Source organism: Salvia miltiorrhiza, chromosome 3 (assembly GCF_028751815.1).
Source record: "Salvia miltiorrhiza cultivar Shanhuang (shh) chromosome 3, IMPLAD_Smil_shh, whole genome shotgun sequence".
In the NCBI taxonomy this organism is placed as follows: Eukaryota; Viridiplantae; Streptophyta; class Magnoliopsida; order Lamiales; family Lamiaceae; genus Salvia; species Salvia miltiorrhiza.
The window spans coordinates 9,930,384-9,955,458 of NC_080389.1; the positions used below are offsets into that span (position 1 = coordinate 9,930,384).

The following is a 25,075-nucleotide window of genomic DNA, read 5'->3' on the forward strand; positions in this document are numbered from 1 at the left end:
AACCAACTATTTTATATGAAGACAATGTTGCTTGCATCATGCAACTCAAGGAAGGATACATCAAAGGCGATAGGACGAAACATATTTCTCCCAAGTTCTTCTACACACACGACCTTCAAAAGGGTGGCGATATCGACGTGCAACGAATTCGCTCAAGTGAAAATCTGGCGGACTTATTCACCAAGGCATTACCAACATCGACATTCAGAAAGTTGGTACACGAGATCAGCATGCGTCGTCTCAAAGATCTTCAATGATTTCAAGTTCAGGGGAAGCAGTTGTACTCTTTTTCCTTCGACTAGGTTTTGTCCCATTGGGTTTTCCTAGCAAGGTTTTAATGAGGCAACATTATTTTGTTTTAGGGATTTGGTCAATCAAGGGGAATTGTTGTAAATATATCTATAAGATATATCTTATACACTACTAGAAAAACGCTCATAGATAACGGATTTTATCCGTTATCTATGAGCAAAAAAACCGTTGTGTATAGTGGTGTTATCTATTCTATACGTCATACACAACGGTTTCAAAACCGTTATGTATAGTAGCATAGATAACGGTACGATGCGTCATACATAACAGTACGCATCCGTTATCTATAAAGGTTATACATAACGGTTTTTCACCGTTATGTATTAAGATTTTTCCGTTATGTATTAATTTTTTTTTTATTTTATTTTTTTTATTTTTATTTTTTTTATCATAGTTAACAGTTTTTTACACTTTTTATAACGGTTTTAACCGTTATCTTTGATAGAATACATAACGGTTTTTCACCGTTATGTATTAAGATTTTTCCGTTATGTATTATTATTATTTTTTTTATTTTTTTTATCATAGTTAACAGTTTTTTGCACTTTTTATAACGGTTTTAACCGTTATCTTTGATAGAATACATAACAGTTTTTTGCACTTTTTATAACGATTTTTTGCACTTTTTATAACGATTTTTGCAGTTTTTATAACGATTTTAACCGTTATCTTTGATTAGAATATATAACGATTTTTTGCACCTTTTATAACAGTTTTTTTGCACTTTTTATAATTGTAGTATATTTTTAAATTTTGCAATTTTTATAAAACGACAAAATGATAAAATCAACAATAACAATTTTATATACCATCCAAAATATTCATACATTACCATCCAAATGAACCAAGTATCAAGTATACATCATCATTGCATATTCGATTCAAAATTGAAAGTATCAACTATCTTATAGCTAAAACAAAAATCTATCATACTATGTATTCTAGCACTAAGTCCTCAAGAACTAGTTGCTCTTTCCTGAAATCCTTCTTCCTCATGAAAGTAATCTGCAATAGAGATTTAGTGAAAAATGAAGAATGACCGCTACCTTCAGAATTATTAAAGTGACAAACAAAAGAGGTGGAAATAATCCAAAAAGGAAAAAAAATGGGCATACAAGTAAAGACAGCAACGAACCTTCAGAGCATATACTGAAATGAAAAAGGACAAAGTAATCAGCTTTTTCAAGAACCAGTTCAGGTCAAGGTCAGTCAATGATAAATGTCTTCATCGACCAGATGAAAGATACAGGCTAGTGAGAATTTCAAAGTTATCACTCAAGACATAAAACAAAGTGTTGATCTAAAAACCATTCCCAGATTTTCTAGCTAACACAATAAGTTAATATGAAGTTCAAGCACATTTATTTAGTATATATTGAAATATGATTTTTATTTCAGATAGTTTGGTTATATCACCTAATAGGCAAGAAACGAACTAGCAACTTATTAGATCACCAATTAGAATGACATACCTGAATAACACACAGAATATCAGGAAGATGATTTTTGGACTCATCAACTGGACCTGTGGGATGAAGAGTAAATATACCGATAGTAGTAACAATGGTAAACAAATGAATTGATACAATCATTTATACCAAGTAGCACAAATAAGTGGTGGGCTGGGGCATCAGCTATCAATTGCAAGTCATCTGGCGAATTCTTGTAGTGAGAAGCAACGTAGAGAGCCATCATCCTCTGAACAGAACATCAACCACATTAATTAGAAGACAGGTGCAGCACGTACGACAGAAAAATATATATATATATATATATATATATATATATATATATATATATATAAATACACACACATATGAATGCTTATGTTTGTATGCTTACCTGCATAAATAATTCACTGTCCCTATGATAGGAGAACAGGGTGTCTCGATTCACATAATACAGATCACATTCACTGGGTGGAGGTAGCCTGATATACAAAGAATTTCAATTAGATCAACAGAAACAGGATGCTTTTCCACCTTCACGCAACTGACAACTTATAAAACAGAACCTGCTTATACTAGGAATGGAATTTGTTGCATCCAAACACAGCAATGAATGAAGCCAGGATTCAATTGGATCGCCAGAGGCATATCTGATTGCTTCACTTAATTCAATCTTTTTCAATCGGCCTACAGATGAAGTTTATAGACATTAGGTCATTTATTTGCATGAAAACCATATTGAGCAATTACTTTCCACCATTTCCGTAGTTTGAAAGGAACCGAATAACACATTGTCAAAAAAATCCAATAATGATGTAAAGAAATAGAGGTTGCAATTCATTTTAACTATAAACGGAAAACTCAACGGATAACTAAAGCGAAGGAACAAAGCAGACTTTCACCCAGTCATCAAGTAAAAAGTACAAAGAAACAGCCATCAATAATAGGAAATTTAAATACGAGATTGATTAGGATGCCATGACTGGAAAGAACAAAAAAATGTTAAAGGACCTGAAACACCAGTATCCACACTTTGGCTTGAAATCCGATCTTGTTGCTCAAGTTGCTGCAACAGTTTTAAAGATAATGACCTTCCTGTACCTTCATACCTTTAGAAAAAGAGAGAAGATGAAATAAGTAATTGATTTAACACCATTAGATCTCAAAATTAAAAACTAAGAAAGTAGAGAAGAATACAAACTAAATGTATCATACCCATTCACTGTTGAAGAGAGGAATACAAGATAAGGACCAAGCAAGGACTTCACAACTGGCAAAGGTATAGCTGCCGCTTCATCAATAACCAGCAATTCTACTTGTGAAACATTTTAGCTTAAACATCAATGGATAATTGAACCACAATATACCTTCTTCTTTCTGGATAAAATTCCAAAGCAGCAAATTCACAAATACAGCTTGAAATAAAGGCTAGACAGCATACAAAGTCTTCTCATCACTATTCAGTCGCATCACAAGCTTGGATTTCACACATATAGATCTTCAAAAAACCCAAATAAGAACACACTGCAACTACAATTTCATGATTGTTTCTGACTAATTACTAACACTAAATTGAACTAATTCCTACAGAAACTGAAAACAAATAGAAATACAGTCCAACCTAGACTTTTTGACTGCATTCAAAATACTGAAGTATCTGAAACTCATGTTCTCTAGCAAGCTATCTATAACGAATGCATAACGAAACCCCACCCCCGTGGGCTCAGGGCGTTACACTATCCTTCCCTGAGCTCATAGCTCGAAAACCCCCAATTCATCCCTCAGCAAATAACCAGAACCCAAATCCACCCCCAATCCAGCCTATAAACCACTAAACGATATAAGCTTTAAGCGCCTTAGTGCATAGAGAAAATAGCATGAAGATGCCATCTGCAACACATATGTACACCAAAGAAAACAGTCTGTAATCCAATCAATCTTTGAACAAAATAAGAAATTACCATAAACGAGCTCTCTGTGGAAAGAGAAAGGTGGACCGGTGGCATCGTTTCCGCCACTGCTCGCCGGGAGTTGGAGGAGAAAGAGAGGTGATTAGGGTCTGGTGTGTCGGCGGCCATGGCTGCTGCCGCTCCTTCAGTTCAGCGACGGACATCCTCTTTCTCAGCAACAAATCAATTGGAAGCAGAAGAAGATTTTAGCCCTCCAGCTTCATTTGAACCCTAGCTTTGGCATTTCCACACAATTGAGATTCGAATCGTGTGATTGGGCAAGAGGGATTGAGGAATTGAAAGGGGTTTGGGCGTGTACAGGCTGCGTGAGGAGAGGTCGGCGGAAAAGGGCGGCACGAAGAGGTCGAAGTCCTAGGGTTCTAGATTTGGGGTTCTGTGGAAGACAAAGAAGGGAGAGAGAGCACAGAGCCGTTGAAAGCGGCGGCTCGCCGGATTTCATCAGAGGCCATAGAGAGAGGCGATGAGGGTGAAATGGCAGCGAGATCGCGAAGAGAGAGAGAGAGATTTGGGGAGGAGATGAGACGCAGCGAGGGTGGGCGGCAGCGGCGCGACGCAGCGCGACAAGGGTGGGCGGCGACGGGCTAGCTCGGGGCAGCGGCGCCGGCGGCGGAGTCAAGAGGGGAGAGAGAGAGTCGAGAGAGACAGGGAGGAAGAACAAAACTAGGGCTTCTAGTTTTGGGGGGGTTAATTTCTAAATTTCCTAAATTTTTTTTTCTTTTTTTTTCACTTTTAATATTCAATTTTTGGTATTTAGATTTCTAATTTAGATATTTAATTTAGATTTTATATAAGTGTTAATAAAATAAAAAAAATGTTATGAATATTTTATTTTTCAAAGTCCATATCTAGGAATAAATTCAAATTTTAGGATAAATAATTTATTTGTTACTATTTTTTAATATAATATAAGATAATATAATATTATTTTAAAAAAATTAATAAAAAAAATTATACATAACAGTTTTTAGAGACGCTCATACATAACGGTTCAAAAACCGTTGTAAATGACTCTTATACATAACGGTTATTTAACGTTATAAATAAACCGTTATAAAAGATGGTCATAGATAACGGTGACACAACGGTTTTGTAATACCGTTATGTATGCAACTAATAGATAACGCAAAAACATAACGCATTTGTTCAAACCGTTATCTATGCATATAGACAACACTACATAGATAACGGATTTTTCAAAAACCGTTATCTATTCCTAAAAGTGCGCTCATACATAACGGTTTTTGAAAAAAACCGTTATCTATGCACTGTTATGTATGTAAACTTTTGTAGTAGTGTATGTGTGTTGACCAAGAAACCTCCTAAAAGCCCTAGCTTCCTACTTGTATAAATAGAGGCCTTTAGCCTCCATATTGAATACACTTCATTCCTATTCTCTACTCTATTCTCTTGCTTCTCTCTAGTTTATAACAATAGTTGATTTAAGATATAATATCTTTTTGAAACAATAGGGCCGGATGGCCCTATTGGTGATTGAAACTTAAATTTTGTCCACAAAATTTAAAATATCAATATTTGGCCATCTTTTATGTCCTCTACCTAATCTACCCTTTAACCCAATAGATCCAACAACTTCCTTTGACCCGGATCCAGATTTAGGGATTAACCCATGCCTTGTCTACCCCCAGACCCCGACCCCACCCACCCCAAGCCAAAAAACAAATTTTTTTTTTACTTCCCCTGCTTGTCTACCCCCAGACCCCCGACCCCACCCACCCACCCACCCCCCACCACCCACCCCCAAGCCAATTTTTTTTTTTTACTTCCCCTGCCTTGTCTACCCCCCAGACCCCGACCCCACCCACCCCCCACCACCCACCCCCAAGCTAATTTTTTTTTTTTTTTTTACTTTCCCTGCCTTGTCTACCCCCCAGACCCCAGACCCCCAACCCCACCCACCCCCTTACCACCCACCCCCAAGCCAAATTTTTTTTTTTTTTTACTTCCCCTGCCTTGTCTACCCCACCCACCCCCCCACCACCCACCCTCAAGCCAATTTTTTTTTTTTTACTTCCCCTGCCTTGTCTACCCCCAGACCCCCAACCCCACCCACCCCCGACCCCACCCACCCCCAAGCCAATTTTTTTTTCTACTTCCCCTGCCTTGTCTACTCCCCCAGACCCCCGACCCCACCCACCCCCCCCCCACCACCCACCCCAAGCCAATAAATTTTTTTTTTTACTCCCACTTCCCTGCCTACCCCCTGACCCCCGACCCTACCCCCCACCCCCCCACCCACCCCCAAGCCAAAAGGAACTTTTTAAACACTTCCCCTAGGGTTTAGATATTCTATTTAGGGTTTAGATTATCCATTTAAGGTTTAGATGTTCCATTTAGGGTTTAGATTATCCATTTAGGGTTTAAATGTTCCATTTAGGGTTTAGATAATGCTGTTGTTTCTATATTTGTTCTGCATGTTTGGCACTTATGGCACTAATAGTGCCATAAGTGCTAAAAAGACCATTTTACTTTATTTTATTTTGAATTTTCGTTGGCACTATTAGTGCCATAAGTGCCATAAAATAAAATAATAAAGTAAATTTTTTTGGCTTGGGGTGGGGTCGGGGGTCTGGGGGGTAGACAGGGATTGGGGGGATTGAATCCCCCCCACCACCCACCCCCAAGCTATTTTTTTTTTTTTTACTTCCCCTGCCTTGTCTACCCCCCAGACCCCAGACCCCTTTGACCCCACCCACCCCCCCACCCACCCCCTTACCACCCACCCCCAAGCCAATTTTTTTTTTTTTACTTCCCCTGCCTTGTCTACCCCACCCACCCCCCCCACCACCCACCCCCAAGCCAATTTTTTTTTTTTTTACTTCCCCTGCCTTGTCTACCCCCCAGACCCCCAACCCCACCCACCCCCGACCCCACCCACCCCCAAGCCAATTTTTTTTTTTACTTCCCCTGCCTTGTCTACTCCCCCAGACCCCCGACCCCACCCACCCCCCCACCACCCACCCCAAGCCAATAAATTTTTTTTTTACTCCCACTGCCCTGCCTACCCCCTGACCCCCGACCCTACCCCCCACCCCCCCCACCACCCCCAAGCCAAAAGGAACTTTTTAAACACTTCCCCTAGGGTTTAGATATTCTATTTAGGGTTTAGATTATCCATTTAGGGTTTATATGTTCCATTTGGGGTTTAGATTATCCATTTAGGGTTTAAATGTTCCATTTAGGGTTTAAATAATGCTGTTGTTTCTATATTTGTTCTGCATGTTTGGCACTTATGGCACTAATAGTGCCATAAGTGCTAAAAAGACCATTTTACTTTATTTTATTTTGAATTTTCGTTGGCACTATTAGTGCCATAAGTGCCATAAAATAAAATAATAAAGTAAATTTTTTTGGCTTGGGGTGGGTGGGGTGGGTGGGGTCGGGGGTCTGGGGGGTAGACAGGGCTTGGGGGGATTGATAGGAATCAATCCCCCCTACCGCCCACCCCCAAGCTAATTTTTTTTTTTTTTTTACTTCCCCTGCCTTGTCTACCCCCCAGACCCCAGACCCCCGACCCCACCCACCCCCCCACCCACCCCCTTACCACCCACCACCAAGCCAAATTTTTTTTTTTTTACTTTCCCTGCCTTGTCTACCCCACCCACCCCCCCACCACCCACCCCCAAGCCAATTTTTTTTTTTTTTACTTCCCCTGCCTTGTCTACCCCCCCAGACCCCCAACCCCACCCACCCCCAAGCCAATTTTTTTTTTTTTTTACTTCCCCTGCCTTGTCTACTCCCCCAGACCCCCGACCCCACCCACCCCCCCACCACCCACCCCAAGCCAATAAATTTTTTTTTACTCCCACTGCCCTGCCTACCCCCTGACCCCCGACCCTACCCCCCACCCCCCCCACCCACCCCCAAGCCAAAAGGAACTTTTTAAACACTTCCCCTAGGGTTTAGATATTCTATTTAGGGTTTAGATTATCCATTTAGGGTTTAGATGTTCCATTTAGGGTTTAAATGTTCCATTTAGGGTTTAGATAATGCTGTTGTTTCTATATTTGTTGTGCATGTTTGGCACTTATGGCACTAATAGTGCCATAAGTGCTAAAAAGACCATTTTACTTTATTTTATTTTGAATTTTCGTTGGCACTATTAGTGCCATAAGTGCCATAAAATAAAATAATAAAGTAAATTTTTTTTGGCTTGGGGGTGGGTGGGGTCGGGGGTCTGGGGGGTAGACAGGGCAGGGGTAGACAGGGCTTGGGGGGATTGATAGGAATCAATCCCCCCCACCACCCACCCCCAAGCTAATTTTTTTTTTTTTTACTTCCCCTGCCTTGTCTACCCCCCAGACCCCCGACCCCACCCTACCCCCCCACCCACCCCCTTACCACCCACCCCCAAGCCAAATTTTTTTTTTTTTTTTTTTACTTCCCCTGCCTTGTCTACCCCACCCACCCCCAAGCCAATTTTTTTTTTTTTACTTCCCCTGTCTTGTCTACCCCCCAGACCCCCAACCCCACCCACCCCCAAGCCAATTTTTTTTTTTTACTTCCCCTGCCTTGTCTACTCCTCCAGACCCCCGACCCCACCCACCCCCCCCCACCACCCACCCCAAGCCAATAAATATTTTTTTTTACTCCCACTGCCCTGCCTACCCCCTGACCCCCGACCCTACCCCCCACCCCCCACCCACCCCCAAGCCAAAATGAACTTTTTAAACACTTCCCCTAGGGTTTAGATATTCTATTTAGGGTTTAGATTATCCATTTAGGGTTTAGATGTTCCATTTAGGGTTTAGATTATCCATTTAGGGAACCAGGGGGCTTAGCCCACTGGCCACCGGGTCCTCACTTAAGTGAAGTGACCCGGGTTCGATCCCTCTTGGGAACGAATTGGTGATTGGAGATATAAGGTGGAGTTTGGTGAATGGAGAGATAAGGTGGTTCTTGGAGTGGATGGGGAACTAACTACTAACATCTAACATGACTTTGACCGATCAAAAAAAAAAAAAAAAGATTATCCATTTAGGGTTTAAATGTTCCATTTAGGGTTTAGATGATGATGTTGTTTCTATATTTGTTCTGCATGTTTGGCACTTATGGCACTAATAGTGCCATAAGTGCTAAAAAGACCATTTTACTTTATTTTATTTTGAATTTTCGTTGGCACTATTAGTGCCATAAGTGCCATAAAATAAAATAATAAAATAAATTTTTTTGGCTTGGGGGTGGGTGGGGTGGGTGGGGTCGGGGGTCTGGGGGATAGACAGGGCAGGGGGAGTAAAAAAAATTTCGTTGGCACTTATGGCACTAATAGTGCCATAAGTGCCTAACCCGACCCGCGTGCCTGATCCTACCCGGCACGCGACCCGCGCTCCTGACCCTACCCAGTCCGCCCAATTAAGGGCAAAAACGTCCCAAAGCTATAAAAATGGCCAAAATTTGTGTTTTTTCAATGTGTGGCCATAAATTGTGTTTTATGCTTCATTTTGGCTACTTCAAAATTTTACTCTATCTTTTTTATGTGAGGTTTAACGAATAATTGTCACTTTTTATTATGTCTTCATAATATATTCATCCACACATTTTTTTTTTTGTTTATTCTGCTTGATTATAAGATTTGTTCGTATCGATTTAAATATCTATCTTTTTTACTTTTCATTTGGTTAATAATACTTGCAAAAATCAAACTTTATTCAATTCGATTTCTGATGAAAATATTGTGGTTAAAATTGAATGATCATAATTATTATTATTATTATTATTATTATTATTATTATTATTATTATTATTATTATTATTATTATTATTATTATTATTATTATTATCCTCCATAACCCCAAAGTCCTAAAATAGTTTTACTTGATTTTTGTTTTTGTTTTTATGATTTTTTGTGAATAGAGAAAATCTAAAACGGGTTGTGAAAATTGAGAAGACAAGAGCCCAAAACAAGAGGGAAAAAAAGAGACAACTTTTCCCGCAACAAAGCATTGTACCCTCCGCTACAAAATTAGTTCTTTTTCCAGCTCATTCCACTATTCCGTCTGTGTTTCCAAAGCCACCTGCCCGCCGCCCGCCGCCCACCGCCGGCCATGAGACTCTCCGGTGGCTCATTCACTGCCGCTGCTCCTCAAATTCTTCTTCCAAAGGCGTCTGCATTTTCGATTTCGGACGGCGTTTTCAGCCTCACGGCGAGGCTTAAACCGCCGAGGCGGCGGCGGTTCTGTCTCAGAGTCTCGTGCACATCGGAAAAATCGGGTGCCAATGCGGCGTCGTCACAATATGCTTCTCAATTCGGAGATTTGGCGCCGGAGGCGCAGCGCGGAATTGAATCGTTGAGTTTTGAAGTGCGAAGCCCTTCTTCCCCACCTAGTTTGATTCCGCGCCCTACATTGAGCTTGAGCGACCAAGCTTTTTTGCTCCTTGCCTTCATCGGTTGCACGGTAATTTGCTTCCTCATCCGCAAAATCAATTTCGTTTCCTATTGTTTGAACTCGGTTACTGTGAGTCCGTGATTTTTTTTAACTTTCAATTTAGTATATTTCATTTTTATACAGGAGTGATTGCATCTAAATGCACGAGTTCATCCGATTATGATTTTGCCCATGGACTAAAAATTCTGCCAACGAATACATTTTTTTTTTTTTGATCGGGCAAAGTCATGTTAGATGTTAGTAATTAGTTCCCCCATCCACTCCAAGAACCACCTTATCTCTCCATTCACCAAAATCCACCTTATATCTCCAATCTCCAATTCGCTCCCATCTGCCAACGAATACATGAACTTTCATATTTAGTATATTTCATTTTTATACAGGAGTGATTGCATCTAAATGCACGAGTTCATCCGATTATGATTTTGCCCATGGACTAAAAATTCTGCCAACGAATACATGAACTTTCATATTGTTCTAAGTTTTCACATAGTCGTCAATTTCGATAAATTAATGCCATCATGGCAAGCTGAAGTGGCAAATTATTGTTATCGTAGCTAGCTGAAGTGACAGTCCTATACATCCAACTACGTCCTTTAGTACATGGATAGTTTAAGTTATGCAAAGTTCGTGTAGTTGGAGGCGATTTTTAGTTTATGTGCACCAGAATTGAGTGCAAGTTCGTTTATTTAGGTGCAATCACCCCTTCTACAAATAAAAACATGTTGATTTTGTTCGGTATGACGCTGAAAGATTGCTCATTGATGATTTGCAGACTTCTGTTGCATTCTCTTGCCTTGTTGCTGCAGCTGTGCCAACATTATTTGTAAGTATAGTTTTTCTCTTTTCTCAACCTTTGACTGTATGTTATCAGGAATACAACTATTTCATTTGCATTTTATGGTAAATGAACTTAATTTGAGAAATTGTGAATCTTGCTGGTGTTTATTTCAAAATTTTCATTATAGGTCGATACAACGTTTTTTTTTTTTGAGGAAAATGGTCGATACAGTGTTAATGAAACTGAAGAAGCTGGTTCAGAAAAGGATAATCTTTTGGGGAAAAAAATCACTACTCTTTGGGGCATTTACTTTTCATTATGAATAGCGATACATGATTGAGTATTTTTATCCTTATTACTAGGATTTCTCCAATCCCACCCTTTCAATGGGATATAAATCAAGCAAAATTAGCTCAATGATAGGAATTATCAAAGGCCTTTGGATTTTCCAAAGTTCCAACCCGTTTTAGTAAATGGATTAGCCTTTCCTATTTTTATCTCTACAGGCTAATCCTCAAAAGTAAAACCCTCCTTATGGTTTTCTTATGCTAAGGATGCTATTCCGGTCTAAATTCTATTGATCTAGTTGGTGGTGTATGCTTATTTTGGCTGTATTGTGAAGCTTGAAAAGCAGTGCTTTAGCTTTTCCACTGCTACGACTGTGAATAAATATAGTTACGGTTCCAATGGAGAATGATCTCTAATCTATCTTACCATGAGAATCTTGAAATTTTTGCTTTTTGTTATTTTTTGATGATTTTTCTAGATGGATTGGTCATTGCGTTGGGATGTGACAGAAATTATACTTTCTGAAGGAAAGAAGATTGCATGTAAAATTAAGTAAAATATAATAAATTGCTTAAGATAGACATATTATATTAGTTGCAACGTTGATGTTCATGGAGTCTGGGGGCTTTATGAATGCCTTTACTTTCTTTTTGTTGTAGGCGATGCGGAGGGCTGCAATATCTCTTTCAAAATTAGCTGATACTGCCCGCGAGGAGCTCCCCAGTACAATGGCAGCTGTCAGGCTGTCTGGGATGGAAATCAGTGATCTCACATTAGAATTGAGTGACTTGAGGTATTTGAACATTTTTGCGTTTGTCTATGTCAAGCCTCTTTAGTTCTTTGTAGAAAACCAATTGACCATCCCCTAGTGCTGGAATTTTATCAGAGAGCTAGTGCGAAATCATTTCCCATTAAAGATTAATAAGGAATTGTTCCATCTTGTATTGAGTTTAAAGGAATGAGCAACTCCTAAATTTATTAATTTACTTATTTTTGGTTTAGACTAGTTAAAGTAGGATTGATAGTAGCATGTCTTAGAGGGTGTTCGGTTAAGCTTATTTTAGAGAGCTTATAAGCTCCAAGCCTCCAACAACTTATAAGATATAATGTCTCGAGAGCTTATAAGTTGATGTAGTGTTTTGATAATTGAGCTAATAAGTTAAGAGGAAGAAAATTGAAGAAAGATGAAATTGGTATGGTATATGATGGAAAATTGAAAATAACAAACCATAGTAGGATTATTTTTGTAAAATCATTGTTGCTTATATGATTATTAAAAAATAAGTTGGGTTTGATGAACTCATTTTTTGGGGAGTCTATAAGTTTTCGGAACTTATTTTTTACAACTTATAAGCTATTTAGGAGCTTATTTTGCTAAACACTTCCCAAAAGCTTAGATTGTATGAGCTCAGCCAAGCACCCCCTTAGGCTAAGCACTTCCCAATCTTGACTAGTAGCTCCAGTTGAAGCTGGGAAGAGGGAATGCCCTTCAAATACATGACATATTCTGTTTCTCAGCCAAGAAATAGCAGATGGGGTCAATAAATCTGCTCAAGCAGTGCAAGCAGCCGAAGCTGGAGTTCGTCAAATAGGTTCACTTGCTCGCCAACAAACAATGGGTAAGGCACCTGTTCATTCTTTTTCTTAGTTACAGTAACAAAAGGAGGCATTCTTATGCATACTAGCTTTTTTGTAATAAATCATAATAGTTGTATTTTATGTAAAATAAAGCCATGATTCAGGAAAGAGCTAGCCTACCTATCATCTCACTACAACCAATGGTGGCTGGGGCTGCAAAGAAGACTTCTCGTGCTGTTGGTCAAGCAGCCAAGACTTTCTTGAACATCATATCACCAGGCGAACACAACTCAGCTGATGAATACGCGGGTTCTACAGAAAGGACAGAAAGTTGATAGCTTCAGTAGATAGGTAATCCGCTGGCTTATCAATGTAAGTGACGAGCATTGTGGTACATGAGCACCGGAAGACGCATGGAGTTTCCCTCTCGATGAGATCATGATGCAAAATAGAGGCCTTTGTGGAATTCTCTGATGTAAATATGAAACTATCTTTCCGCAATAAGGAAAAACAATTCAAGAGGAATTTATAGTCTTGATCTTTTTGAAAATTTCTGCTTGGTTGTGGAATGCTTTGACATAGACTGGAAAGCCATGAAATTAGAACACATTGTTATTTGGCCAATGTTAAGGCATGGGGAGTTTAGATCTTGTTTTGCTGGAGTTTCCATTTAGTTTAATTAATCTTATATTGATCCAAATGGATCATATTGAAGGACCCTAAATTTGTACTGATAGACTAGTTTCAAACTTTCAATTAATCTTTTTTAAGCTTAACTCAGAATGAATGGGTTCGATCTTCTCTATTGAGGCCTTCTTTGTTTATTTAGTATTATTAACTTATGCCGTCTGTGCCTCGTCAAGGGTTTGAATCATCATGGAGGTATGATGGAAAGGGATGTGAGGTCTTCTAGTTTTGAATTCTTGGGATGTGATATTGTTATTCAACTTCTGGATGATGTTTGTCATTTTCAATCATTTTGCAAGGTTGTTGCTGTGAATTCCTTTGTTCAATTGAGGATCGAGTTCAGACTGAGAAAGCAATCTCCGGTTTTGCTGAAGATGAAGGGACAAAATGGAAGGTACTACAAGTTTACAAAAATACATTCTTACTATTCTGCGTTGCTAAACTTTATGTAACACAGTGCTGAATGAAACCCCCCAGCCCCGCCCCCCAAAAAACCGACTCTCGGAGATCATGGTCATTAACTAAGCGTATTTACATCACTCGTTCTATTATTGGTATGAGGCATCTCTAGAAAAGGCTTGAGGAACATCCTATGCATCTTTAGATCACACGTGAATCACTTCTGGTGATTTTGAGGGTGTTGCTTCGAATGATCTCTTTTCCCTTGCTCTCTGCAAGCCAACCAAGTGTCGCATTGGTGAAGTTGCATTTCAAATAGCACATACACATACATACAGGCATATGCATATATGAATGTGTATATGAATGTGTAAGTAGGCACACATGCATAACTTGAATAGTGAACTAACCATCTGCAGCTGCGTGTTTTTCAAAGCCTTCTCCAGTTCGTCTATGACCAAATCTATGGTGGGACGGCCGGTGCTTGAACTGGCCACACAGAGCACTGCTATTTGCAGTATGGATTCAAAATCTACTGTCACAATATTTCCTTTCATCCTATGATCTTGAAAATCTGTTAGCGGCCGTTTGTGCATGTTCACATCCTTTGCCTGCAGCATTTTCGAATTCTCAATCCCCTTGCCCGAATCCAAGCATGTAGTTTGTGTGTGTGTGATATTTTTTCAGTGAAGATATGATTCTTGTGTGTTTTTTGCTACGTGTGTGTGTGTGTGTGTGTGTGCAGATATGAACATAAGGATCCAATTAGGGAAGGAACCTTTCTGGTGAGCTGATCTCTTGCATCCAGATCGAGCTCGATGACTCGCTGTCCAGATAAGAGCTGCAGAATGACAATGCCGAAACTGTATATGTCGCTAGCACTGGTTAGTTTCGCGTTGCTCATATATTCGGGATCCATATAACCTATCGTTCCTCGAACATCAGTGAACACTTTGCTCTCTTCCATGCCTATCATCCTAGCCAGACCAAAATCAGACAGCTTTGCTTGCATATCATGAGTGAGAAGAATGTTCGTCAGCTGTTGAGACAAGAACCAATGATCAACACCATGTCGTATTGTCGAAACTGATTGTGTGAATCGCTTGGAAACGGGTCAGTTGATTCAATTCTTACCTTGATATCTCTGTGAACGATGCATCCACTCATGTGATTGTGCAGATACTTTAGAGCTAATGCGCAGTCCCTCAGGATTCTTACCCGGTCCTCCCACGTTAGGACGGCGTCCTTCCCTGCACAGGTGAGCCTTCATGAGCAACAGTTTCCGAGAGCAAAAACACTACCAAGAAAATCGACGTACGTAGAAGATGCTGAGCGAGGTTCCCGTGGGGGCAATACTCGTACACCAGGTACTGCTCCCCATCCTCTATGCAGCAGCCGAAGAGGCACACAAGGTTCGGATGCCTAACCCTCGAAAGACCCTCGATCTCCCGGGTGAACGAATCCGACGTGTTGCTCTTGTAGATCTGCTTGATTGCCACTAGCTGCCCGCTCGGAAGCACGCCCTTGTAGACCAGCCCCGCACTGCCTCTTCCCAAGCACTTCTTCTCGTCCCCATAGTTTATCGCGCTGTCGATCTCTGCCTTTGAGAACCTGTAGAGGCCGGGGATGTCCGCAACGCCTCTCGTTCCCGGTGATTTCTTCGTCTTCTTCTTTTTCGCCTTGGTCACGTATTTTATCAGCGTGATGATCGCAGCTAAGCCGATCATCACCAGAATCACTGCTAGCAGAGCTTCAGCCACACCATCTGATCACACACACACACGCACACACATTTTTCTGTAGATTGAGTTAAAGGAGTCGTAACCCTAAATGTATCAGCAAAAACTAGAAACTTAATTTTGTTTCACTCACCACTGATCTTGATGTAGTCTTGAGGTTCTGCAAGAAAGCAGACATGTTTCAAGTCAGATCATGAGAGAGAAAGAGACATAGACGGGTAGGGGTGTGCATCGGTCGAACGGTTTTGACTGACCGATCAGAAATACATGAAGAACCGTAAACCAAATCGAACTAATTTTTTTAAATTAGTTTTGAATCGACCGGAAACCGAACCGATCAAAATTATTTTAAGTTTAAACTAAATTGTGAACAACCCTACTTGAAACCTATTGATTGTAAAATTGTAAAACCGAACCAAAAACTGACATGATAAAAATCGAACCGAATCGAAACCTATCGATTGGTTTGATTGGTCTTTCGATCCGGTTCGATCAGTGCACACTCTTAAGAGAGGGAACCAACCTGGTCCAGCCAAAGCAGGCAAGCATCTCTCAAAATCATCAGAGGCATCACTCTTTCTCCCAGCCATAACCGAGACAATAAGGCTAACAAGACATGTAGCTCTCTCTGTATCATTCCCCTTCACATTAAAAAATTTCACCATCGCATCCAACGCTGTCGATATCTTCCTCGTGCAAGTTTTGCAGGCGACGTCGTACGAGTAAGAGCCGAAGTTGGAGCACTGGTCCGTGACGTTCCGGTCGATGTTCGCGAGCGTCAGCGTCGAGCACGCCCCGCTGTCGTAGTAGAAATCGTCGAAGCCGCAGCTTTGGACTGAGACGTTGGGCTGCAGCTGAAAGGGCGTGTTGTAGCACTGGCTCCATTGATCGAGGCCGACGAAGATGGCCCCCGACGAGCTGTTCCTCGCGACAAGGGCTAAGGCACGAGCGTAGACGAGGAGAGCTTGCTGGCAGCAGGTGGTTTGGGGGAGGATGTTCCAGTCGCTGGGGCTCTCTCCGACGCCATTGCAGCCACCTATAGGTGTGTATGGATATGAATAGAAATCCAAGCTGCAAGCTGCAAGTGCATTTGATTTGATCAGAAGAAATAGGAGAAAGGAGAATCAAGATTCATTAGATTGAATAACGATGAATACAAATATTATTCAATGATCGTAACTCGGATCACAATTTTCCCGCTCTTTTCACATGTTTTGTATAGTGGACAATTTTTTCCAACGGATGGTTTTTTTTTTTTTCGAGCATGTCTTGTCTAAATGATTTCGATAAATCAGTATTTACTGAACCGAACCATTCCAGACTGGTATAGGTACACCGAATACTGAATATTTGGATATAGGATAAGTAACCGAATTACAGATGAACAAATGAATGTAGCATACGAACAACTACATTAGTTGAATGTGTTGTTCGTGTGTTATATTGATTTGTTCATGTCGGATTCATGAATTTCATTGATTTATTCATGTATTTTCATCTAAAGATATTCATTATCGCTGATCCATTCTTTATTATGGAGTATTAATGTGATAATATTTTCTCATTTAAAATATGAAAAAGAATATGAGATATATTTTTTTCATTTTAGAGAACATGGTGGAATAAAAAAATACTACTACTAAAATATGAAAAAAAATTATTCTCTTCTTATGATAAATTTAGAATCAAAGAGAACGCAACCTCATAAATAATGATTGCAGACAAAAGTTATGATGCGGTAGACATGGATAAAACGAAGGCAAAAATAATTAAAATATGAAAAACATGAGAACGCCTAAAATATCCTTAACATAAAGAAGAGCAAATATAATAGGCAGAGAAGATGAGAATCATCCATATTAAATGATAAGTAGAAACAAGCTTTATACTAAAATTAATGAGATTGGACAATGATAAGTAGAGAATAAATATTAACGCATATAGTTCAACTCAATGATCATAATCCAACTTGAGCATGGTATGAAAAAAGCTACCAACATAAAGAATAACAAAAATAAATAAGTAGAGAACAAAGCTTTATACATAAAAATTAGCTAAACAATCAATATGACACACTTGAAGTTGAATCATTCAAAATGAATTTCATGATCATGAGTTCGAACTGCAGAATGAGATTTTGACATGTTGCCTTTGACACGTCGGGTCAAACGTGGAAACAAATCGAGAAAATAAAAAGAAAAAAAAAACCTGAATAGCCAAGTGATGGTAATGAAAGGGCTACAACACAAAGAAGAGCCAGTGGAAAGAGAGAAGCTACTTCCATCTTTCTGTAAGAATTCGATTGCACATGACAAAAGCTCGAATATTTTTTCTTAGAAAATCATTTGTATCTATTTTAAAAATGAAGAATTATTTTTTGTGAACAATGCAAGCCATGCACACATTTATAGCGATCATTTCCTCATTAAAACCGAAAAGAAATTCTGGATATTCTTATTTAAAGATTTATTTTCTCTCTTTTTTGGGGGCATATGGCTTTGCAACGTTGCAATTGATGTTGTCTTTTGGCGTCGTTTAATTTGCTGTTTTGTAGTTGGCAGAATAGAAACCGTAATGAATTTAAGCTTAAAATATTGGTTACTAGAAGAAAAAAAAATTATTCCGAGTATATAATTATGCTGAAAACAATTTTTTTTAGAGATAATATATCCAATTCTAGCATTTCTCCCATGTAACAAAATGAAATTATATTCATATAAATATAAAAAATATGAAAATAATAGTTACTTTGACTATTATGCTCTTACACGCTTAAACAATTTACATGAATTTTTTCGTGTAATTAATAAAAAAATCATGAAAGAATTTACATATGAAAATTCTCGTGTAATCATTAAATTATTCGTGGACTATTTTCTTATTTTTATCAATATGACTAGAATTTTTTATTTTTATATAATTTTGGTTAGAATAAGATAATGCCTCAAACTTTTTATTATATATAGTTTAAGCCATCAAATCATTCGTAGTTCTGCATGATGATTGTGACAATGTATGTTTCGAGAATTTGGATAGAGAATTAACAATAAATTAATAACAACGTTTAATACACATTAGAAATATACGGAGTATATATTCAGGTTTTACCCAATACACATCGAACATAGCAATTTCGATTCTAATGAACACATAATAATAATAATAATAATAATAATAATAATAATAATAATAATAATAATAATAATAATAATAATAATAATAATAATAATAATAATAATAATAATAATAATAATAATAATTTACAAGTATAAGTGAGTGGACCTTCGATCACTACAAGAAATTCTTGCTATATAGATTATTTAATTTAATCTACAGAAATATAAAAGGGTTTTTACTACAGGTACACAACAACTTAATGATCAAATTGTAGAGAATGAATCAACAATCACAACAGAATAAGCGATAATAACAATACTTATTGATATTTTCTTAAGATAGAATTTTTACTATATATCAACTCAACTTTTACACCTATGTTCTTTTTTGTCTGGCCTACAATGGTGAACTTGTGTGATCGAAACGATTTGAATTTGAATTCTATTAATATTTTCTAAATCGAATCATCTCCACTATAGTCGTGCAATGCAGTGTCTCTTTTGAATTATTTTCCCAATAAACAAGACAAAAATTATACTTAAAAGATAAAAAATTGCCCCTATTTGAATAAACAAGACAAAATATATTAAAAGATAACAACCACGAGTGTCAACCCGTAACCACGAAAACAAATAAGAGAGAGAATTAAGTACAAATTTTTGCTAGTGAAAAATAAATTATACTCCCTTCGTCTCCGAAGTTTGAGCAGTATTCTTTTTTGGATTGTCCCGCGAAGCTTGAACATTTTTTTATATGGAAAAAGCCTTTTCATTTATTCACATTTTCACTTTTTTACATATCATCCCATCCTTAACACACAAAATACTAACCCTTAAAATCCGTGCCAAAATTATTTTTACTCAAACTTCGCAGAGCAGAGGGAGTATATGTTTGTGTCACGATAATGGATATTTTGTAGTGAACAAGTCTTTATGAATATTACATAACGACAATTTAATTATGATATACATATATAGGATATTCTATGAATATTTGTTTATAATTTTATTTTCTATATCGATAAATCCAATATTTCGAGTCTTATCCTATTGTGAATCACCTATGGTCCTATATATACTGCTATACAAATATAATTTTGCTTCGAGTTCAATCATTTGCACATGAAATGGCATAATTCAACATTGAAGAAAGATCGCATTATTCGCATATATGAACAAATACATAAGACATATACCATGTAATAGAATCAATTATCATGTCCGAATATGTGATAGGCAATAATAAAATAAATTTAAAATAAAAAAAGGAGAACAAGGGAATAATCCAAATCGATAATTTAATATAGGGTAATTACGTCTAAATGTATAAACTTTCACTAATTTTTTATTTTACATATAAACTCAAAATTACCTCCAAATACTTCAACTTTCAATATTACATTAATTGGTAATTTTTGGTGAAGTAATACTATCATACCTAGCTAAAGTTGAAAATTAGTGTTATTGTGACTAGCTAAAGTGATATAGACATCTCGCTACATCGTCTGTATATGCCATGTCGATATCTCAAACATTCACCTTAAAATTAATTTGGGGGCAATTGGCGATCGTGCAAAAAATCAGAACAATTGAAAATTGTATTTGAATACAGAATTAATTTTTAACTTATGTGCTGAACAAAAATTAGATAAAAATTCGTTTATTTAGACATAATTATTTCTTTAAAATAATATAATTGGTAGTTTTTAGGCTCTATTTGTTTATTGGTGACTATATTGGCCAAAATTATTCAAAATTAAATGAACTAAGATTATTCGAGATAAATTTTGTTATAAGGGAATAATAAGACTCATCAGCCATGCCTAATCTTACGTACCACTATCCTCAAATTAAAGTCCCCAACCAAATTTATCCAATCAAATAATATAGTATATATCTTATAAAATTAAAATTTATTATCCATCAAATGGAAAACCTATTAATTTAATGGGGCAAAAATATGTGAAATTAAATTGTAGAAATTTCCAACCGATCAACGTTGCAGGGCTCATAATCACAAGACCCCTTATCCAACCACACATGCTTTCAACTCCACACGTCACCTCTCTTCCCTTCCAAATTCCCAATCTTTTTCTCTCTTTCAACTACTCTATATGCTGAATGCCCAAAAAAAAGAATGCCCACAAACGGCCATTCTTGTTTCACAAATTCAAGGTGTGTACCCTCTGCTCTCACGTTTGTACATTTGATGTTGTCTTAGTTTGCACTGGTTAATAATAGCTTCGGCATTTCTCATATTCACCACAGTTTGTTAGGTGTGATTGTGCATTTTGAAAGCTTATTTTAGTTTTTGAGAGGTTGTGAGAGATTGTGCAATGCTGGTATTTAGTTTGATTAAAAATTGATTCTTGCTGCCAAAAAAAAAGGTACAATTGAAGGTCTGTGTTTTACTTTCGTAGTGTTAGTGTATATATATATTTCGAGTTGAGAATGAAGAAAACTAATTAAGGAATAATGTTATGGTTTTAGCAGCTTGACATTCCAATTATAGTAAGTTTTTAGTAGAATATGCTACTTCAGCTCAAGAGCTTAATCTAAAATTAGCATATTATATAATTGAACAAACGGTTTCTTTATGCTGATGTTTGATCAATTGAAAGATACTTACAAGTATAAAATTGAATCTTTTTTGTTGTTGTTGTTTGAGATACCCGCAGCCGTTATCTTGAAAGATAAAACTCTCTTAGCTGTTAAATTCATAGAAGATGCAAGCTCATTGAAAATGTCAATGAATTAAGGCGGATAGATTCATGATTCTCTCCAAGGAATATCAGTAAGATTCTATGAAGGATTAATTGCCTGTAAATACATCAAAAAAATTCTCTCTAAATCCTTCATTTCTTTTTCTTTATTTTCTCATGATAAATTTTCAACCCGAGAAAATATAATGTATTGTTTGACCAAGAAAAAATAATGTTGGTTAAGAACTGAAATTAGGATATACTTCGTGTATTTATAAACAATTAACTCATATATGAACTATAAAAAAAAATTGGAAAAAAAATAAATATGTAACAATTTGTGGTGATTTGAACAGTTAATAGCCTTGCTTCAAGAAGTGGAGGATTCTAGTGTTAGCTTTTCTATTGGTAGGGGCTATTAATTCGTTTTTATGTTTTTGTATCTTCTCTATTTAGAAAATCTAAACTATCTTTGTATTTACTTATAGTTGTGAGTATCTACTTGTAGTTGTGAGTGGATATATTGAAGATTGACCTAAAATAGTTCATGAGAGTGAGGATATGCTAATGGAGTTTTACATTGTTTGGAGAAATAAAAAAACAATCATGTTTTTGTACTGCAACACAATATATCTCACAAGCAATGCTTGGAGCTTTTGTATCTTTGGTGAATTCATTCTTTTGCAATATGTGACACATTTACTCCAACTCAGGTAGTGAACCATGGCTTTCCCGCTATACTCGGGAGTGCTTTCCAATGGTGAAAGCAAATTACTGCACGATAAATCGAAACTAGTTAGTAGTTGTGAAAGGTTTGGCTGCAGTAGCAGAGCTGATCTCAACGGCGGCAATCTAATGGTAAGAGTAGGTTCGGGTAAATGGAACCTCCGGTACCTGAAGCTGTTAAAAACTCATCAGTTTCGTGAAGGGTTGGGCTCGAGACAGTCGCCCATAGGGACGGGGAAGAGTGCTCCTTCGAACCGTGGGATTAGCTCAGTCATAGCTGAGGTGATTGATGACTTCCACTTCTATATATACTCAGAAAGAGTTCCTCATGCATATATCTCAGTCATGTTTTTTTCCTCTTCCAAATGCTCTAAATAGTTTTTAAGGTGTGTTTTCTTTGATTGTAAATTTATCATGAGAAAATGAGAGAAAAAACAAATTTGTACCTTTAAATCCCTCCTTTTTCTCTCATTTTCTACAAAAGAGAATTTCACCATTTTCTATTCATCCTTGAAGTGCAAAAAAGGAACAAGAGAGGATGAAATTATCTTGTATAGAAAATAAGGGTAAAAAATGAGGGATTTAAAGAGATGAAAAAAAATTGTCCCTTATTTTTTCATGATAAATTTACAACTAATTAAAGAGAACATACCTTAGTATTCAAGTAATTTATGTATATTATGCTTCGACCCTTTGATGTCTTATTCAGTACTCGAGTATTGATTATGAATGTATGTTTGAGATGTTAAGTAAGAACAAGTTAAGCATGACCCCTTTCTATATAATATTTTCGATTTAACTATCCTTAGAGAAGTCCGGTTGTGATAGAGTTGTCTGTTGCTTTCTGTTTAACAAATAGTCCTTCTGTGTAGGTGAGGAAGAAACTACGTTTCCCAGAGGCGTTGACTCTTGATTTTTGGAAGAAACGGAGCTATGTCGAGGGAGCAGCAATCGTGGTGGCGTTAGCACTGATGTTGGCTCCATCAGCTGGGGCTGTGGATGCTCTAAAAACTTGCACTTGCTTGCTGAAGGAGTGCAGGTAACGAGATGTTGAGTTTTCCCCTTTGTTTTAGTATGAACACGAACACGAACGTGATTATGCCAATACTGATCACGAGCAATGATGTTGGCACAGGTTAGAACTTGCAAAGTGCATTGCGAATCCTTCATGTGCTGCCAACGTTGCGTGCCTCAACACCTGCAACAACAGGCCCGACGAGACTGAGTGCCAGGTATAACTCCCAACACGACACCTTAAACTTGTTCACCTCTAATAAGTACTCCCTCCTTCGTTCCCTCACTTCTTTTGGACACATAGATTAAGGAGAAAGTGTAAATTGGATAAAAGTGATTGGGCCCATATCTTTTTAAGAGTTAAATATTGCCTTTTATGGAAATGGGCCATCTTTAATGGGACGGTCCAAAATAAAAAAAACGAGCCATCTTTAATGGGACGGAGGGAGTAGTAGGTTTCTCATCATGCATCCTTGTGTATGATTGCCAGATAAAGTGCGGAGATCTGTTTGCAAACAGCGTTGTGGACGAGTTCAACGACTGTGCAGTCTCACGGAAGAAGTGTGTGCCTCGTAAATCCGATCTAGGCGAGTTTCCCGCACCAGATCCGGCAGTTCTAGTGCAGAACTTCAACATGAGTGATTTCAATGGGAAGTGGTTCATAAGCAGTGGCTTGAATCCTACGTTTGACACTTTTGATTGCCAGCTGCACGAGTTCCACACTGAGGGCAGCAAGCTCGTGGCGAACTTGACATGGCGGATCAAGACTCCGGATACCGGCTTTTTCACTCGAACAGCGGTTCAGAACTTCGTCCAAGATCCTAAATATCCGGGGATATTATACAACCACGACAACGAGTATCTTCACTACCAAGACGACTGGTAACCTCTACTGCCTCTCATCCTTTTGCATAAATCTGGTTTTTCATCCTCGTTCCTCGGATTTGTGCACTTCCTATATAGTTCGACATACTGTTAGGGGTGTTTACTTTGCATGATTGAGTATTTTAATCTCGAAGAGTAGGATTTCTCCAATCCCACCCTTTCAATGAGATTAGAATCAAGTAAAATTAGCTTAAATTATAGAAATAATTAAGAGCCTTATAATATCCCAAAGTTGTAATTCATCTAAGTCAACAAGGGATTAATCTTATTATTTTTATCTATCAAGGCTAATCACCAAAGTAAACGTGCACTTAAATAATTTGTTTCTCCTAGGAAAAAGAAAAATGATGATTCTGAATCACTTGAGCAGGTACATTCTCTCATCCCAAGTGGAAAACAAACCCGACGACTACATATTCGTCTACTACCGCGGCCGGAACGATGCGTGGGACGGCTACGGCGGCGCAGTGATCTACACCAGAAGCGCGGTCCTGCCCGAGAGCATCGTGCCCCGGCTAGAGAAGGCGGCCAAGAATGTCGGCCGCGACCTGAGCCAGTTCATCAAAACGGACAATACGTGTGGGCCCGAGCCCCCCCTTGTCGAGAGGCTGGAGAAGACGGTGGAGGAGGGCGAGGAGATCATCGTGAGGGAGGTCGAGGAGATCGAGCAGGAGGTTGAGCTGGAGGTCGCAAAGGCGGAGATGTCGTTACTCGAGAGGCTTATGAAAGGGTTCCAAGAGCTGATCAAGGACAAAGATTACCTCCTACAAGAGCTGAATAAGGAAGAGATGGATCTGTTGAGTGAGCTGAAAATGGAGGCAACTGAGGTGGAGAAGCTCTTTGGTGGAGCTCTGCCTTTGAGAAAACTTAGGTGAATGTTTATATAGTTGAAAGAAAAAGCTACATTGATTTTTATTACCATTTTGTTTCAAGACTACTAATGTATATATAGTTCATTCATGATACATTATAGTACTATTTTTTTCAAAAATGATCAATAATGATTCTTCATTTTTCTCCGCAATA

General features: G+C 38.1%; 3 protein-coding genes and 1 long non-coding RNA gene across 5 annotated transcripts; 2 read left to right on the forward strand and 2 right to left on the reverse strand.

The window, feature by feature from the left end:
* Positions 1-1,994: 1,994 nt before the first annotated feature.
* On the reverse strand, positions 1,995-3,082 carry LOC131017468 (uncharacterized). Its single transcript, XR_009099626.1, has 5 exons — positions 2,976-3,082; positions 2,772-2,869; positions 2,327-2,447; positions 2,155-2,242; positions 1,995-2,010 (listed from the first exon to the last, which is right to left on the reverse strand). It is a non-coding gene; the product is annotated as an uncharacterized LOC131017468 (long non-coding RNA).
* A 6,503-nt stretch (positions 3,083-9,585) lies between these two features.
* LOC131017466 (uncharacterized) lies at positions 9,586-13,561 on the forward strand. The gene is made up of 5 exons (XM_057946220.1): positions 9,586-10,143; positions 10,910-10,960; positions 11,863-11,996; positions 12,722-12,822; positions 12,935-13,561. The coding sequence occupies exons 1-5, from the start codon at positions 9,793-9,795 to the stop codon at positions 13,114-13,116; spliced, it is 819 nt and encodes a 272-aa protein (XP_057802203.1). The 5' UTR covers positions 9,586-9,792; the 3' UTR covers positions 13,117-13,561.
* Positions 13,562-13,685: 124 nt separating this feature from the next.
* Positions 13,686-17,968, reverse strand: LOC131017464 (probable receptor-like protein kinase At5g38990). Its single transcript, XM_057946216.1, has 8 exons — positions 17,815-17,968; positions 16,130-16,684; positions 15,740-15,766; positions 15,186-15,632; positions 15,002-15,117; positions 14,646-14,906; positions 14,278-14,478; positions 13,686-14,139 (listed from the first exon to the last, which is right to left on the reverse strand). The coding sequence occupies exons 1-8, from the start codon at positions 17,888-17,890 to the stop codon at positions 14,074-14,076; spliced, it is 1,749 nt and encodes a 582-aa protein (XP_057802199.1). The 5' UTR covers positions 17,891-17,968; the 3' UTR covers positions 13,686-14,073.
* Positions 17,969-20,725: 2,757 nt separating this feature from the next.
* On the forward strand, positions 20,726-25,047 carry LOC131017469 (violaxanthin de-epoxidase, chloroplastic). 2 transcript variants are annotated; one of them, XM_057946222.1, is made up of 7 exons: positions 20,738-20,897; positions 21,401-21,516; positions 22,138-22,432; positions 23,023-23,189; positions 23,286-23,382; positions 23,655-24,046; positions 24,420-25,047. In XM_057946222.1, exons 3-7 carry the CDS (start codon positions 22,148-22,150, stop codon positions 24,922-24,924), a joined length of 1,446 nt encoding a protein of 481 aa, XP_057802205.1. In that variant the 5' UTR covers positions 20,738-20,897; positions 21,401-21,516; positions 22,138-22,147; the 3' UTR covers positions 24,925-25,047. The 2 variants fall into 2 exon arrangements, with proteins under 2 accessions (XP_057802204.1, XP_057802205.1); XM_057946221.1 differs by lacking the exon at positions 21,401-21,516 and having other exon boundaries at positions 20,726-20,897.
* Positions 25,048-25,075: the final 28 nt, after the last annotated feature.